We start from the raw sequence: 18,289 nt of genomic DNA, 5'->3' as shown, positions 1-18,289 counted from the left end.
TGCTGCTGCTGCTTGTTCACACAAAATTTTGCTTGAAATCTGATTAATTTCTAGTTCTTCATGCTCTTGTTGCTCAGTTTTCCGTTGTACGTGTTGCTGCAAGTAGCGCGTGTTTCACTGAAGTTGTAAGGAATGCGGTTTAATGTCAATGTGAGAATGAGCTGGCAGGGTTTTCTCTTTATGCTTCAATTACTTTCCCTCCTGAAATAACCCTGAGAACTCGGTCTTCTGCTATATTGTTTTCTTGCTTTCATTGTGGCCAGGTCTGGGTGGCGGAGCAGGTGTAGTAGTGAGTGCTGGAGGTTCTCTGCTTGTTTGCAGCCAAGGAGGAACGCCGAATTAAAATTATTCCAGATTTAGCTGGGAGTTTTAAAACTGGTTCCCTTTGGAAAGGGAATTTCTAGTGCAAAGGTGCTTTGGGAAGAGTGGGGAGCAAGGGTATAGCGGCAAATCTCTTGTTGAAAAGCAGCAGGGTGAAGGAAAATGGTTCTGTTGGTCTTTAGGCTCTAGTTATGTATTTTTATAACTTCTCAGTGTTTCCATTATTTGCTACGAACCATCATTTAATAGCAGGGGAAATCTTTCAAGCTAACATTTCTTTGTTGAGTTTGTTTGTCCTCTCCGGAGAGCTCTCTCCCCGGATGACAAAGCTCTCGTGTTCTGAACCTGGCTCCCCTAAGGCTCAGCTTTATTGAGAGAAGTGAAACATTTTAGGTGGTTCATTCATTCTTTCTGTGTCTCTTGTTATTTGAGCCCTTATGGTGTCCTTTGGTCATGTTTTTAAACTTATTTCTGCAACTAAGACTGCCAGGAGCTTTATTTAATAATAGTCGAGGCCTCGCTCAACTTTTTCTTTGCGAGCTGCCATTTTATCTCAAGCATCACGTATTGCGAGAGTAAATTAAAAGCCGCACTGATGTCTTGTAATTTTGTGTTCAAGGCTCTCGCTCTTACTGCGCAACTGAATATTGTTTTATGAAGCTAAAGGACTTCACTGAGACCAGGGGCAGCTCGGAATTTGTTTCAAGTGCAAATTGCCACGGCTCGATCCTGCTGAAGAGCCTTTTTGCGTGGGCAGCTCTGCTGAATCCGCATAGGTGGTTCCTGGCTTGGTTCCTTGTTTGCAACCTTATTATAAAGCCCTAGATTTTCGTAGGTCATTGGAACGTTATCCCCTGCCGCAGGGTGGTAGGTAAAATACTGTAAATGAAGGGCATCTTGTATCTGAAGTCGTATAGATGAGGATACTTGGAAGATTATTCTCTGGAAGTAGAAGCCTGAAATCACAGAACCTGCTGTGGCTGCACCCACACGTCTGCTCGTTGAGCCCCGGTTTAGGACAAAAGCGAACGCGACTTTCCCAAGCTACGAACAGGCCTAGAGACCAAGAAAAACCCGTTTAACAAGTCTGCTTGTTGAATGAACTCGGGTTTAAATGGTAAAACTCTGTTTTTCTTGCTTGGGGGAGCATTTAAAGACACTGATTGACAACACTGGAAATAGCACGTCATGGATTTCTTGGGGTTTTGGGGAAGACAGGGGAAGGAGGCGGAGAGGTCTGATCCAAAGGCAAGAGGCCCAGTTGCATCACATGCAAAGATGTTTTCTGCTCATTTTTAAAACTCAGCGGCTTTCGTGTGCAGGTCGCAGGTCTCCTGTGCCCCCGTGATCTGCACATCGTGCCAGGGGCCTTGTGGTTTCTTCGAGCCCGGGTCTCTCCTCGTTCCCGTGCAGAGATTCCCGCCTCTCTGTTCAGGTTCCCACTTGCCTGCTTTTCAGCAGCTTTAGGACCCAGAGCCATTTCGTACCGTTTCTTTCCCAGCTATTTTTGTCCATGTTTGTAGTTGACGTTTTTGCAGATGGGGCCGACCATAGTACTGGGCAGTTGAACTCTGATAAACCGGGCCAGGTTGTGCCACAACCGCTTCAATCGACAGTGCGACCAGCAACTGAATCTGTTGGCTATTTTTCCTTTCTTTAGGTGGGTTGAACTCCATTCTCATGCTGGGTCTCACGTACAACATATTTATTCCTGTTTTCCTCTCCTGCTGCTGTTTCGCTGCAGAGTGCTGCAGGCTAATAGTATCTGACGGGGCTACTTCCTATTGCCTGAAAAATGCTTAATTTTACTACCTCACTTGCTCTCTTTCCCACTTTCTCTCATTTTGATCTCTTAAATCCAGTCCCTTTGAGAAATCAGACTATGAAACATGAAAATTGCTTGGGTAGTAATTGGAGAAACGGTGAGACTTATGAAGCCCATGGAGATAACGCTTACGTCTACTTATGCACGTTATTTAATTTTTAATGGCAAATTTAATTAATGAAGCACAGGTCTTGTGGTTTCATGTGTGAATAAGTAACAGCAGGGAGCTGGAAGTCAGGAGGTCTGTTTACAGGACAGAGAAAAAGGCTCCATTAAAAACTGAACTTTTCATTATAGTAAGGAGTGAAATGGGTTTAATAGCTTAGAAGTTCGACCATTATGTAACGAGTAAGAAAATGAAAACATTCATGACAATTTGCTGGCAAAATGCATTTTGAAGTGGTTACTCATCTGTGATTTCTCACTTTAAGTTTGTCTCTTAGGTCAAAGTTTGGAAAAGCAAAGTCTGTTCTGTGGTTTTTTATTTCGGTATGTGACATAAATTCAGGCACCAGAGATAAAACGCTTAAATATAGCACCTTGAAGCCTGGGCTCTGAGAAACTTGTATAAACCTTCCAATTAGCTCAGCTTCACACAACTCGAGTGATCCGGGCAGCTGTTATCCCTCGCTTGCAGATGGAAAACGGCGACGCGCACAAGTGGCAGAACCGCTAATAGAACTTGAGTTATATCCGTCCTTTCCTTTTTCCAACCACTGAACAATACGTGGCGTCTCATCGTGGGCAGGACCACAGCTGCATTCACGGGAAATAAATGATGAGGGCAAGAATAGTATTCTATATAAAATGACCACATTTGCGGAGAGATGAGATAGCGGCCAGAACCGGCCCTAAATGAATAGCTGTCCTTGCTCGCAGTACCATTTTGTCACTTTTTTGATTGATTATTATATATTTTCTTGGCGTGCCTTTTCAGACGAAGGGCCCTGCAGCTGAGCTTGGAGCGAAGCGATTGCAGCTGTTTGGGTGTAAAGTCCAGAGGTTTTGCCCGAAGCGGCTTTATCAGCAGTTTATCACAGTATCACAGTATGTTTGGGATTGGAAGGGACCTCAAAAGATCATCCAGTGCAATCCCCCTGCTGGAGCAGGAACGCCTGGGTGAGGTCACACAGGAACATGTCCAGGCGGGTTTTGAATGTCTCCAGAGAAGGGGACTCCACAACCCCCCTGGGCAGCCTGTTCCAGTGCTCTGTCACCCTCACTGAGAAGAAGTTTCTTCTCAAATTTAAGTGGAACCTCTTGTGTTCCAGCTTGATCCCATTACCCCTTGTCCTATCATTGTTTGCCACCGAGAAGAGCCTGGCTCCATCCTCATGGCACTCACCCTTTATATATTTATAAACATTAATAAGGTCACCCCTCAGTCTCCTCTTCTCCAAACTAAAGAGCCCCAGCTCCCTCAGCCTTTCTTCATAAGGGAGATGCTCCACTCCCTTCATCATCTCTGTTGCCCTACGCTGGACCCTCTCCAGCAGTTCCCTGTCCTGCTGAACTGAGGGGCCCAGAACTGGACACAATATTCCAGATGTGGTCTCACCAGGGCGGAGTAGAGGGGCAGGAGAACCTCTCTCGATCTACTGACCACCCCCCTTCTAATACACCCCAGGTCCCATTGGCTTCCTGGCCACAAGGGCCCAGTGCTGGCTCATGGTCACCCTGCTGTCCACCAGGACCCCCAGGTCCCTTTCCCCTACACTGCTCTCTAATATGTGATTTCCCAACCTATACTGGAACCTGGGGTTGTTCCTGCCCAGATGCAGGACTCTACACTTTCCCTTGTTAAATTTCATTAGGTTATTCCCCGCCCAACTCTCCAGCCTGTCCAGGTCTCTGATGGCAGCACAGCCTTCTGGCGGGGGGGCTGGTAAGCGCAGCCGAGAGGAGGAATTTCTCCTCCACCTTCAGCAGCTGAGCAGTTGCGAACTAAAACTCTGGGCAAGCTCAGGAGAGTTTAATGCAAACCTCTTAAGCCCTGCAGCAAGATCCAGCCCCCGTTTGGCGGTGCCTTAACTGGTACCCGATCTGCCTCCCCGCCTTGTTGAAAGGGAAACAGGCTGCGTAATTTTCTTTTAAAGGATAACTCGCACCAGTGGAGGCGCTGAAATGGATTTTGCAGTGCTAGCAGCCAATTTTGATGCTTGTGCATCAGGAACTTAGAAGATCCTTCACAGCAATTAATTAGGAAAAAAAAGAGAACAGAACGCAAAATAAGTCGGTGCTTGAGACACCTTGTTTTTGTGGTTACGTGGAATAATCAAAGCTGAGGGTTGGTTGTTAGTGACCTTTTCCCCTTCGTTCCCTTCACAAAGGTGAACGTGGAATGGAGGATGTTTTGTGGCCTTGACGCATTGTGCTGAAAAGAAAAAAAACCAACTTTTAAGCGTTTTTTGTGTTCTTTGAACTGAATATGCTGTTTGTTGTTGGAAATCTTTATTAATTATAGAATATAACTTTCTGACAGGATAAGATCTGAGATGCCTTTAATTTTTAGACTTGAGCATTGCGTTCTTTGTTTCCAAATGCATTATGTTCTGTGTTTCAGAATGCAGAGATCTACAAGCTGACATCCCAGCAGTACCAGGACGCGGCCACCAAGGCGGAGCAGTGGATAAAGTGAGGACCCATTTTTGTTCCTTTTGGCGTTTCCAGTTACATTTCATAATTCTGCGTGTAGCCTCTGGATATCCCCATAAACGGAGTGTGATGTCACCTCCTGTCACGTATTTAGGGGGCTGAGCAGTTGCAAGCGAATATCCGCTGTACCAAGCTTGACAAAATTGAGTATCAAGTTGTTAGATCTTACAAGGGAGATGAGAGAGAAGACATGGACTTGGAAAATTCACATTAAATGGGAATATTTACTAAGATTTTCCAAATGGCAACGGAACATGTTGAATCTGTTCAACCTTTGACCCAGCGTATTTAACCTGTGCGTGTGAGTAGGGAGAATGGTACCACTTCCCAAATGTTCATTGTCCAGGGAAGAAAAAGGTAAACAGCCTAAATCTTAGCCCTGTACATTTCAATCCAAATGGTTGTAATTATAATGAATGTCTTCATGAACAGGTGCAGTGATTTTTCTGACATTTTTATTGCCCTTGGTGCAGACCTTTACCATTTTTTTTCTTTACCACGAGCATATTTAGTGTCTAAATTCCATTTGTATTTGCTGGTGGTGTTATATAGCTTATTGTTCCACATGCACTAACAGCTGTCCGAGAAAAAATATTTTCTATAATTCTTTAATATTAATGAGTCCAAAGCAATTACACTGTCAAGAGCAGCACTCGGATCTCAGTTGGGTAAACAGTTGGCCAACATGCAGTAAACTGGAGTAGCAACATATGTAGTCCAGTTGGGTCCAGTCCAGACTGTACGATACTTAATTGCATAAATAGATAATATAGTAGTGATGGAATATGGTAATGGGATGTGCAATATATTGTGCTGTCTTTATTTAAAATTATGTTTGACTGCCAAAGCATCACATAACCTGTTGTAATTTCACATTTTTGTTTGGACAGTCAAGCAATAAGTTGCTAAAAAAGCCAAAACAAGGCAGCTAACACATTGCGTGCATTTTCATGCAGTTTTCCATAGTAGAATTCTAAATTTTGTTTTTAAATATCATTTAAAATATTCATAGGACATATAGTTCTAACAGTCTTTGATCAGTTCAGTCTTCAATTTGCTTTGCAGATGTGTGATCAGTTTTTGGGAACACGTGTGACAATAATTTATCCTTGTGACTTTGTAAAGAGATTGGGACCTTGGGTGATGTAAAGAGGACCGTGGGTGATGTTCTTTACTTGCTGTTACAGACTGTAGCTTATTTTTTTATAGTAGTCTGAAGTTTGCTTCCTGAGGTTTCAGTTTCATTTGGTCTCTTCTGTTCCTTGTGGAGTCAAATGAGGTAATGCAGGGAACTCAGGAACGTGGCCATTTCTCATAAAGGTTAGTGACCGAGACTGACACAAATGCTAATGACTTCTTTCTTTCAAGAAAATGTATTTATGGTCTCTCAGGGGTTCCTTCTGCTTTTCTTTGGGCCTTTATCATGTGCCAGTCCCCGGCCTTATCACACAATGTCCTTCTATTTGAAGGCCGTATGAAGTTGAGCCATCAGGAAGGCGCAGATTCCATAAGCTGTGCAGCCAGAAGAGACACCTGCCCCAATGTGAATTTTATCTGAAAAGATAACGTGACTGGGGGCGTCTTGAGAAGGGACAGGGTTTGGCATTGGTGAAACTGGGGAGGAAGATGAACATCACACTTTCTTTACAGCAGAAATTGCCAGCAATAGCCAGGGTTGCACTGAGCTGCACGTTGAAGTGCACGATCCGAGATTGGTAATGCCCTTTGATAATTGTTCGTGAGGGAAGAATCATTGCATTGCCCCGTCAGCCTGAAGTGTACACCTCGTACAGCACTACACCGTGATCCTTCCCAGGATGGTTTTATGGTGTACAACGTGCCATACAAACACTCTGTGATTCTGTGATAAGGCTGGGACAGGGTCAGGGGAATTTCCGTCGTACGTTGGCATTCAGGCTTAATTGGCAGGACTTGAAGTCCGCATGTCGTGAGGTCCTCTTGTTAGGTGTCGTACATTTGAGTCTTTCTACAGCCTGTTTATGGTAATAATTTACAAGATCCTCTGACTTCAGTGGAAAGAACAGTTTGCTCATCTTGTTTTGCGCTTTCGTATTAGACACACAAACGCAGTCAGTGCTAAGGTAAGACTGATTGATGCAGATCTAGTAGCTTGGTTGGCAGGAATCAACTGACACTCCATCAAAATCACATGAACTGGAATATCGCCCAAGTATGAATGAAGCGCAGCTCTGCCTGTTTGCAGCGCTGAGCTACGACAGCTCCTGCGAGGAGAGGGAACCAGCAGCGGGGCTTTCTCCATCTGCAGAGCAGAGTGCGTCTCCTGCCCAAATGTCTCCTCCCTGGCTTCTGTCGTCCCTGTTTCACTGAAGTCTTTGACCTACCCCTGGCACTTGTGCCTTGCAAGACCAAGTCATCCAATCTTTGTTGTGTTCTGCCGTTGTACATCATCAGAGCCAATGGAGGGAGAGGGGAATAGAGCTGGGGCTGTTTCCACAGTGAGTAGCCTGTTTTTTGGATAAGAAACGTGTGAAACACAACCCTAGTGTTTTCTTGAAATTTGTTGACTTTGGTAATTCTGTTATCAGCACCTATGGCTCTGCTCAAGTGGTCAAGTGTTCCACAGACTATTTCCTCTCCTTAGCAGCTACCAGGTGTTGCAGGGTTGAGGAACATTGTACAAGCTTTCCACCAGTGACCCTTCACAGCACACCTGCGAAGTGGGCAGGTAAACCTTCCTGTCTCCCTTTGTATGGAAACAGAAGTGAAGTACTTAGTCCTGAACTTCATATTAAATCACCGACAGAGTCATGAGCTCTTGGTTTCTACTTCAAGGTAGGACGCGTGGCCTCACTTGTGCAATGGGCTTTATTCCTCATCTCTTCACCGGAACCCAGCCTGATCCTGTCTCCACGTTCCTCCTACCACAGCATCTCCTCCTCCTTTGTTCTGGCTCTGCCCAGCCTGGTTCTTTCTCCCAGAAGCAGATCCTAGCAACAAGAAACCACGGCGCGCAGCTTTCAGCACCTTGAGCAACTTGCCCTTGTTGCTTATGTGCTGTGGTGAATTGGACAGTTGCCACGGACATATTGTCTCCGTGATGTTATTATAGTCGGTGCATTATTATTTTCCTCTTTTGTTAACCAACAGAAGCCTGGAGACCTGGAACTTTTCCCCCCGTCTTCTTTCCCTGTTTAGCAAACTGTGCACATCAGTAACCACCCACAAAGGAAGCCGCGTGTAAATAAAAAGCCAGTGCTCCCTGCCCTTCCCTTCGTTCCACATCCTTTTCTCAGTGTTCATAGAGCCATGACTCAGACTGGGTTTAGAGAAGACAACTTGCTAATCCCCTCCCCACTACGGAGAATAAAATGGCATTTCATTCCAAGCTCTATTAATGCGCTCGCTCCAGGGATAAAGCAGCGCTCCCAAAAGGCAATGGCCGCAGGTTTTTTTTCTGTTGCGTTGTCTTTGTCTTCTTTTGAGTGTTACATTTAGATTAGCTTCTGAGGATTAAATGTTATTACAGTCTCTGAATCTGTTAAGGGGAAGGAAAAAAACATCAGTAAAGAGGTTATGGCTTAGTGCAGGCACTCTAGATTTATCCTCAAAATGCTGGTTTTTCTCAAAAATTTGATTTATTTTCTTTTGTGAAGCTTGTCTTATCACACTTTTATTTTATTTTCGTAGTTGTTAAATTTGGATGCGGGAATTGGCGGGGGGAGGGTGTGACTCTCAAAGGTAAAGCCACGGGAGTGGGGCGAGGGGATTAGGAAGCTGTTAAAAGATAAAACTGTTCTGAAACCGCGTTTCCCTCCGAGATCTCCTTATACTTCGCAGAACTGGTTCTGAAGCTGCTTACCGGTGGCCGTGTTGCATGTTGTGCTCTGAGGGCCCCAAGAAACACATAAAGAACATCAGTATATTATCCCGAGAGAGATCAGCCTTGAAGCCAAGGCAGCTTTCCAGTGGAGAAGCTGCCAGAGAGATTTACTCCCTATGGGATTAAGAGTTCTGTTGAATGGTCCTAAGATCTTTAAACTTAATGGACATGAGTATTTAAGGTGATTACGTTGGAGCAACTGGCGAGTAGCGAGTATCATCTCGGGCTGAACATGGAGTAGGGAACCACATAGACTCGGTGGGGCTGGGAGGAGAAAGTCCATAGATGGACAGTTTGCTGGGAACTGGCTTGATTTTGGTACTCGTGGAAATGAAGGTTTTCTTGAATTGCACAAAATTTAATGAGGCTGATGGTCTCTCAATTAAAATGGCGATGCTAACCAGAATCTGGAGGAAGTGCCTTTTCTTTTTTTCTCCTTTCTTGTTTGTGTAGTTCTGGAAGGTTTCTAAGATAGTTATGTGGTGATATTTGAGTTTATTAATCTTGAAATCTACTACAAGGCCTCGGATATTTCAATGGGGGACTGTACCCATGAGCCAAGCTCGGAAATGGTTATTATGTGGACAGTCGTGAAGCCCGAGGAGAAGAAGGGTAAAGACATCATAATTTTCAAACAAAATTGCTCTGGGATTTCTCCTGTCATTAGATTAGATAAATGATTAATTCAGTGTTGAAATTAAGAGCCTCTGCAATAGGGATTTCAGAGTTTTCAGGACTAAAAGACTGATTAGTGCTGGGAGCTCATCCCCAGCCTTATTTCAACATAGTATTTTGAGCCCTGCGATGGTGATGCCTTCACAACAAATGCTTTGGCTCCATCGCCGTCCTGTTCTTCCCTCGGTGCTCGGTTTGTGTGAGTTAGAACTTCTGTCTGCACCGGCTCTGTTTCATGTAATCTTTAAATAAAGAGATGAGTTATTAGTCAAAGCTTTGCTGTTTCCCACATTTATAAAGTTGCTCTCAGTTGGAAATTGGAATCTTGGCTATAAGGCGTGAGTTTCCCAGTTATTTCAGAAGAGGGTAAAAGAGTAGATGGGTCAATTTTGACTTCATTGTTTTACGTGATGTAAATTTTACTGTCAGAAAAACTTTCTGATCGTTTTCAGTTCTGCTTCACGAAGATTTTCACTCATTTACATTAGCATAACAGTATCTTTACAAATTCTGGAAGGCCCCTTGTTGAGCAACTGTTTGTGCCAGTGCATTGATTTCCAAGCAAGGGATGTTCCCTTACTACTGTAGGAATGTGTTATGTGGTAATAAAGTCAAATATATATGTAATGGATTTGTGTAAATGTTCCAGTTGGGCCAGGTTATTCTTTTTTGAACTGAATTTTAAATCTTGAAAATTTATTAGATGGAATGCTTCATCCGAGCTGTTGAGTCTGCCTTCTGAAGTTCAGTTTTTGGGGATTACGAAGATGCTGGTTCTAACTAAAACTTTCCTTTTGTCCAGTTAGTAAAATGCTGTTTAATCTAGAGTTCATAGTATTGTCTTTCCTCTCATGCGTGATGAGGAACCACTAATAAATCAGCCCAATGACCTGAGATCACAGTTCTGTTAGTGCTGAAAAACTGGTGTAAAATATCAATAGATCTTTTCCGAATTGCAGGAGCATTTCTTCAAAGGTACATTGGTAGAACTTGGGAATTTATAAAATAGGACCTGAATAGCAAAGTCTGGAATAGCAAAGGAAGAGGTGCCAAAGACTCCATGTAGTCTATTAGGGATGTTTCTATTGCTATTGATTTTTACATGGAAAGCACTTGTATTCTGTAGTAATGTTGCCATTATAAACCCCTTAGATCAGGGTTTGTTGGCAGGCCAAATCCAGATTGTTTTCAAAAGCATGGCTATTTGTGCAGCTGTTAAAACAAACCTCAGAAATACTTTGTACGGGAAATATTTCAGTTCTGAGCTCTTTATCATGGAGAATGCAGTGAAAATGGAAGCAGATCTCTGCCCTCAGATTGGGAATTACATATTCCACTGCGTACCGTGGTGGATAAAAGGTTTCTCCAGGTTTCATAGTATTTTATTGTGTATTTAGATGTAATCGCAGGTCCACACCGAAGTCCAGAACTACTTCTGCCTTTGGTTGCCCCCTCCCCTTGGCTTGAGTTGGGAAAGGTATCATAAATATTAATTAATGACCCAGCTCAGCTTATTCCCACTGTGGTTTTCTGCCTCTTCTTCCACCGTGTGTTGTATAGTGTGCTGGTGGTAGCGGCCTGGGGTCGATTTGTAGAGGATTGAGGTTAAAGTTGTCTGGGGAAGCTTTCCAAAAAGAGTGGGGAATTAAAGATGTCAGAAGCAATAATGCCTGAGAAACCACTTGTTACCACTGAATTAATGACTTGTTTGCTAATTAGCAGCCTAAGGCAAAGTTGAAGTAACATTCCTAACAATCTGGTCATTAATTCAGTAGCAACTGATTTCAAGGGCAACGTTGCTGTTTTGAGCAGTAATTGTATTCCTGATTGTGGATTATACGCGCTGTGCAAAATATCTGTACTTACTGTTGAGCCGGAGTCTCCTCCTGGACTGATGGAGCGATGACAAGAGAGACCAAGGGCAGGTACCAGCAGGGGAGATTTGAGGAGAGAAATAGCTGGTCCTGTAGGTCAAACCTTCTGTATCTCCACCTTCTGAAGAGCTAAGGACCATGGCAGGACGGCTGTGGACACCTTCCATCGTGGTGATGTGTCTGCACAGAGGATGGTGGTGATGTTTGGCTGATGAGACATCGAGGTCCTTTCCTCCCTTACAAAATTAAAGAAAAACCATCTCTGCCATCAGACCGAGCTTTAATGACTTATTTTATTATTTATAAAATAGTTTTCTAGGCTATGGACTCCCATCAGCTTTTGGAGTCTCAAGGTCAGGTGGTGCTTGGCCAGGTACTGTGAGAGGACCTTGCTGGGGTTGGTTCTTCCTTCCTATCCTGATCTTTTCCTTGTTAGTCCTGGAAATATCTCTTGCCTGCCTGTCTGGGACATACACACGCCACACTGACCACAATCGTAAGTAATATGGCCCAAAAAAGTGGCATTTGGAAGATGGGAGCACTTGCATGTTCAGGGATGACTATTATTATAGACATGGGTCTCTTTAACTCACCCAAGACTTTTCATGTGCTCTTCTCCAAACTTAAAACCATGTTATCTAAACTGTTTTCTATAAGGGTTTTTTCAGTTCTTGGAGGGCTTCTTGGATTATAATAGTCATTTAAAAACAAAAAAGAAAAAATAAATCTCAGCCTTTCCCAAAACCAGACTTTCAAGGCTTTGTGAGTGTTCTTTGAAAGCACCATTATCGACGTTCTCAAGGGGGTGAGTAGCTGCTTAATGGGGATGTTGCTGAGTCAGTTCTCAGCAAATTGCACAACGTGGTAAAGGGGGCACCGAGGTTTGGAAGATTAGAGCAAGTGCGTGTTATTTTTTTAATAAGGTGAATGTTTAGATCCCACTTGAACTTTAATGCTGGCAGCTTCATTCTCCTCTCAAAATTTGTTTCTGCATCTTTAGCAGGATGTGCCGCTTTGTCAGTGCAGAATATACTGATGGGCTCATATTTTTGTCCGTCGCTGATAGCCCTTTGTGGAGTCTGGTGTAAACTGTAGGGACCTTGTATAGTGCTGATTGGCACTTTAGAAAAGTTACTGCTCTTCAAATGAGCGGTCAGGGTTTTCTTTTGAAAAGAACGTTTTGTTAGCAGCCTGACATCGTTACGAGATCATCTCACATGGGAAAAATCTGCTGAATCTGTCTGTTCCTCATGTCTTGCGGTTGTGTGAAATCAGCATATCACATCGTCAGGTGCTTGCTTTAGAAGACTTTTTGGGAAGAGGTTTAATAGCCCAACAATGGGGGCTTGGGGTGCCCCAGCCGGCAGTTCCCCACTGAACCCCCAGACGTTACAGCGCTGCCACAACCCCCATTTTCTTAGGGCCAGTGCCGCACACATTCCCTTCCTGACCTGAGATCTTAACCAGTTTTTAGATGCTGTTTTTTATCAGAAGAAAGAAAATCCCGATTCGGATCACTTGTTGGGCTTTGTGTTGTTTTCAGATTGGGTTATTGCTTGCTATATTGCTTTTCTGCCTTGTGGGAGCTGAGCCAGCTTCCTTTCTGATTCACAGAACTCCTTCCAGCAACAAGATTCTGACTCATTCCTGCTTGGCTTCCAGAGAGCGTTTTGCTGCTAACTTTAGGCTCTTCATCTTTGCTAGTCAACTTTTAGTAGCTTGGCATCTTTGGAAGCAATGGTGCATGGCTTTGTGGGCAGGAGATCCAGTTCTGCTCACTCCTGTGTCTCTTGGCAAGCAAAGGAAGAGGCAGTAGTTTTCCTTTCATCTTCCAAACTGGCACTTTCTCATAACTCTGTATTCTACCATCATAATCAGTAAAGAATTTACATCCAAATATACATTGGAATTATCCACTTGTGGGAAAAAGTCTCTCATTATTCCAAACCGCTTGCCATCTGCCATGCAGAATGCTAATAGCCATGATTAGTTATTGCGTTTGCAGGTTCAGTAGGGTAGGGATCATTTAATTTTGTGTGGGTTTGGACAGTTTTTTGCATAGTGCTCCCCTCCTCCTGCCCCAAAGACCCACAGCCCATGACCAAAACCCCAGTGCCTGCAGCTTATGGGGTGCTGAGTTAAATTTAGTTGAAACTGCACTTGGCAAAGCCCAGCGAAGTATAAATTAGAGTCTTTGAGGATGACCCGTTGGTCAAATGGGAAATAACTACTTTTGTGTGAAGATAAACCGTGTAGGAGGACAGGAGAGTTTGTCATGCATCAAAGTGGGAAATATGGAAGAGCTGGAACCAGCCCTGGGTTGGGCACACAATCTCTTTGCATCAATTGCATCAATTGCTGAAGTGGAGACATTGTTGGAGTTCCAAAATTAGAGGTGGTGATAGAAAACTGCTAAAACAGAGATTGGGAAGTGCTTGGGTGACAAATTTTGGAGGATCACAGAGTCACCCAGAAACTCATCGCACTTTATAAATATGTATTTATTAGGCACTTCCAAGATAAGGAAAAAGATAATTGAGCGACCTGTTGTTGAAATGCAGCCGTGCAGGGGGTGCTGCAGACAGACAGCGTGACGAGACGTACGGGAGTGATTTAGAAAGACAGGAATAAAACCTCTTCAGGTGAAGTTTGCAGGTAGTGCCCCTGTTCTCATTAAAACTGTCACGAGGTTGAACCTTTTCTTTTAGTCCAGTTCATCCCCTTTTACTTCATACAAAATGTTACTTCTACAAGCCTTGTATTCCATTCAGATCGGTGGCAAAGCAGCGTTTTGAATACCTGAGGCTGATCAGAAATATTTCCTTCATGATTACATTAGTTTGTCCTCACGAGACATCCAGTTTGTTTACACTATAGCTGAAATATTGCAGAATTTTTAGTAGACTTTTGGATAATCTATTAAGCTTCTTCCACCTCTTATTTTCTTGCCAAGCAGCCGCAACATGACTTTTCCCTCTTTCATTCAAGCCACGTTATCAAGCCGACATGCGGGATCGGGGAACCCCGTCGGTTGTAGTGAGGCCGTAGCGTTTGCTTTGTAATCGCGCAGCGTCCTGCAACCTGTGCTGAGTTTGTTCTGTGCCGAGGAGTTTGTTAAATGTGAACGAAATGCTTCAATTGTGTTTAATTTTCTGCTGTAAATGTCAAGGATGCAATAATGAGAGAGGATGGAACCTTTCTGTGTGTTGTGTATTACATCTGTCTGGAGTTATTTTTCTGACATGTTAAAGAGAAGCCATCAGAGCCAACCGCTACCCAAGGGAAAATGCAGTTTTACAGGTCAGTTAACCACTTATCGGTTTTTAGATATGTACAGTGCAGCGTGGCAGCGCTCCGCATCTATGTGACCAAAGCATCACTGCCATTAGTCTTAGACCCTGGCTATATAAACATGCTCACCAACTGTATGACACATCTTCGATTCCTCCCTGATGTGCCGGAGCTGCTGCTGCGCGCCCTGGGCTTTGCTGCCCCTGCACCGGAGTGACAGCAGTGACTAATGTTTGCTCAAGTTAGCCCAGGTGCCAACTTAGTCTTAGACTTGGTCTTAGCTAACTAACGCAGCAGAAAGCAGCTAATCTGATGGTTGGATTTTGCAGCTCACAGGAAATTCCAGGTTGCTGCCCCGCTTTGGTCGCTGCTTGCAGCTGCGGAGCGGAGCTGGCTGCTATGAAGTTGGCTCATACTCCATGTGTCTTTTTACTTTCTGAGCGGAGTTATCTAAATGTCTCGATTTAGATACTATCAGTCTCTATCTCGAGGGTTTTTTTTTCTCAGCCTGAGTGGTTTCCCAGAGTAAAAGGTAAAAAGATTTTGCTCTGAACTCCATCTGGAGTTGCTGCTCTACGCGATAGAGCCAAGCGATGGTGTGGACCTCCTGATTTTGCTCTAGTCCAAAGAGCTGCCAAGACCTAAAGCATTCAAGTTGTGTCTCCTCTTGGCTAGTTGATTTTTCAGCTGGGTGGAAGGACTAGCAAATACATACACGTCTTCCACTTTTTTCTTGCTTTCCAATACCAAGCCCATAATAATTCTTCTAAAGAAGGAACCTGTCAGCAGCACCTGGCTGGTGATCACCGTGCTGTGTTTGAAACCTTCTGCCTGTGGGTCCATATCCTGACGATACTGCCTTAATTGCTGCTTGCAGTAAGTCTTTGTGTTTGTCTTTGGAAGCTGTGTTTCCTCTTGATTAACTGGTGGACATTTAGACCAACACTCTACCTACTATTGCAGAGCTTATGATGGAGATTCTTGAAGAGCCTTATTTTAACCTCCCAGACACTCGGCACTTCTTCGTGGGCTTTATATCCATGTAGAAATGAATTTGCCAAGACAAATGAATGCAGTTATTGACTGGAGCAGCCGTTACCTGCCACTATTGAACAGTTAGGAGAGGGTTAAGAAGAAAACCTCTTCTGAGCCACTAGATTGGCCCTGACTAAGATGAATGTCTAATTCACTCCCAGCGTCCTTACTGCTGCCAGTAATAAAAAGCTTGCTTCACATATTCACCCCACTGCAGACGTTTCTCTTAAATTAAATATCAGGAGGACATATAATAGCACGATTCCACGCCAAGCCAATATTATCAGATTGATGTCAGCAGTGATAATAGAAGAAGGATAAGTTGATGAGATTTCATTTATTAAGTAAAGGGAATATGCAGCGATAGAGAGGATTTGGTAACTCTCGGTGTGTCAAAACGCAGCAAGATCATGCTCGTTCTCTTACCTCAAGGGACAGCAGAGAGAAGGATGCTCTTTGTCTCATTTTAAGAAAACCTCTCCCTTCTTTGCCAGACAAAGACCTGGCTTAGATCCCTCCATGGGAGGGGCAGAGGAAGATCTGACGTTGTGCATTTTGACCAGCGGCGAGGCCAAGGTTTCCTTCCCCACTACGACGGGGGAGGCACCGCTAAGGAGTTTTATTTCTAGATTCCGCCTTTCCTTTTTCCCACCTGTCATCTTTTCTCCTTCCCTCTTCCTTTAAACATGTGTTATTGGCTTAATCTTTCATATTCTGTAGGTCCTGCGTTTATTTCAGAGGTATCGTTAGAGCTCCTCTCCCATACTTGCCTGTCCGTGGGTATCATCCCAGCCCAACCTTTCCTGCCTTTTCCCTGCCTGCTCCCAGTGAACCTCTTACATCTGTTTTGATAATTGCCATAGGAATCACACCACGTTTTATTTTAGGCAGAGGCTAATTGACTACTTTTACTGCTGGTAGTGTATTATGCTTAGAACCGCGACCCATTTTAGAAGTGAGGTCAAAGTATACTAGTCCTCTGCTCTTCATGTATTCCAGCCTCCACCCTGCTCCATTACGTTCCTTCCCCCTTGTAGTTTAAGTAGTAATAATAAAAACCCTCAAACAATGAGGTGTTTACCAACATCAGTGTAGTGGAGTGTTCAGAAGATGGGTTCTGAAGGTTGGTTAGTGCCATCACCCTTGAGCTGGGGCCGAAGGGAGGTGGTTGATGAAGGTCCAGCTCCTTGGGAAGTCAATGTGTCATTGCTCTCAATGGAGATGTTTGCAGTTACACGTTGCTGGTCTCCATCAGGGTTTTCATGTGTAATTCCTTTTCCTTTCAGATATATACGAGTAAAGCCAGACTGGAAGGTGTGACTGGTGTTACACGGCTGTACGTGAACTTGTCCCCTCGTTCCAGAGATCACACTGGCTGGTGGGACATGGGGACAGTTGTGTCCCGAGCAGCGCTACCTTCCCGTTCCAATGTGAAACCCCATTCCCAGTAGAATTTTACTGGTTCGGTTGAATTTCCAGTTCACTTGTGAATGCACTAATATACTGGCTTGTGTAATTTGCATTGATAATTACCCAACTTTGCGTTACGCTCTTTAGTTTCTCCAAACCTGTTTTGAGAAGCTGGTGCAATTGCTGCCCAACCACAGATTGATATTTAATTTTGAAGGAATAAAGGTGAATATTCTTGTTACAATTTGGGGTACTTAGTACCCACTAAATCCTCTCTGTTTTGTGGGAAGTCGCAGGTTTAAGTGCTGATTTAGGTCCTCGCTGGGCAACGTGCCATTCGGTGCTGGTTGCTCCATTGCCTCTGGTAGCCTTTAGAAATGAACAGAAAAAGAAATAAAGGCACAATTCCTATAGCTCCCCATGCTGACAATAGCAACCTCAAGCCTTCTTCTAAATATTTCGGAGATGTTTGTACTGTATTGTTCATTTCAGATAAAAAGACGATGTTTTGCGGCCTGCTGTACCTTTTTGCTCTTCCAGCTCTCAGCCTGATGGTTACAAAATGCCCTTCAGTTTAACATGGCAGAGTTTAAAAAAACCTAATTTAAAAAGTCTTAACTTTTTCAATGAATTGAGGGATTTGGTGGTATTTCCTGACCTGGTATTGTTTGGTATCATTTCCACAGTCTCATTGATTTGATTAGAGTGATATTAAAGTTAGCGACAAAGCAAAATGCCAACATTATGAGTTTCTGAAGCTCTCCCTGGGTTCTTTCCTATTCCAAAATTGGACGATTTTTTTAGAACGTGGATTTTTAGAGGCTTTAAAGGCGATTTGCTATAGAACATAGAAATTAGAAATGCGCACTAGCCTCTAGGGGCTGCGCATGGGATAAGTTTCTCCTAAAAGCTGTAAGATTAATGAAGAGGTGGAAAATGAAGTCTCTGTAGTATCTTTTGTCACTTCTGTTCCAAACCTCAGTGTTTTAGAGTGTGGCTGTTGTACTGTTACTGATAAATCCCTAGTCCATGTATGTCGTAGGAGTGAGCACTGAAGAGCTATCATTTGGAAATATTTTGAAGGAGCAACCAGGTTGCTGATACGGAAAGAATAGAAATGTTTTGTTCTTTTCCTTTGGTCCTTCCTGAGCACCTTACAAAAATGAGCGTGCTCATACCTGAGCTCTCCGAGAGCCTTCAGAAGATCACAGAATCCCAGAATGTTTGGGATTGGAAGGGACCTGGAAAGGTCATCCAGTGCAATCCCCCCATGGAGCAGGAACACCCAGCTGAGGTTACACAGGAAGGTGTCCAGGCGGGTTGGAATGTCTGCACAGAAGG

General features: G+C 43.8%; 1 protein-coding gene across 3 annotated transcripts in view; it reads left to right on the top strand.

Annotated features, from left to right (window-relative positions):
* The window catches only part of CHCHD6 (coiled-coil-helix-coiled-coil-helix domain containing 6), a 110,752-nt gene that overhangs the window by 54,436 nt on the left and 38,027 nt on the right, over positions 1-18,289 (top strand). For all 3 annotated transcript variants that reach the window (XM_082060091.1, XM_082060092.1, XM_082060090.1), the window contains one exon: positions 4,710-4,780. In XM_082060091.1, coding sequence (XP_081916217.1) covers positions 4,710-4,780 — 71 coding nt within the window. The remainder of the gene's footprint in view (positions 1-4,709; positions 4,781-18,289) is intronic.

The sequence above is a fragment of the Streptopelia decaocto genome, assembly GCF_964273445.1.
Source record: "Streptopelia decaocto genome assembly, chromosome: 8".
Classification (NCBI taxonomy): Eukaryota; Metazoa; Chordata; class Aves; order Columbiformes; family Columbidae; genus Streptopelia; species Streptopelia decaocto.
Note: the sequence above shows the minus strand (reverse complement) of the source record. Positions and strands in the feature narration are given on the sequence as shown.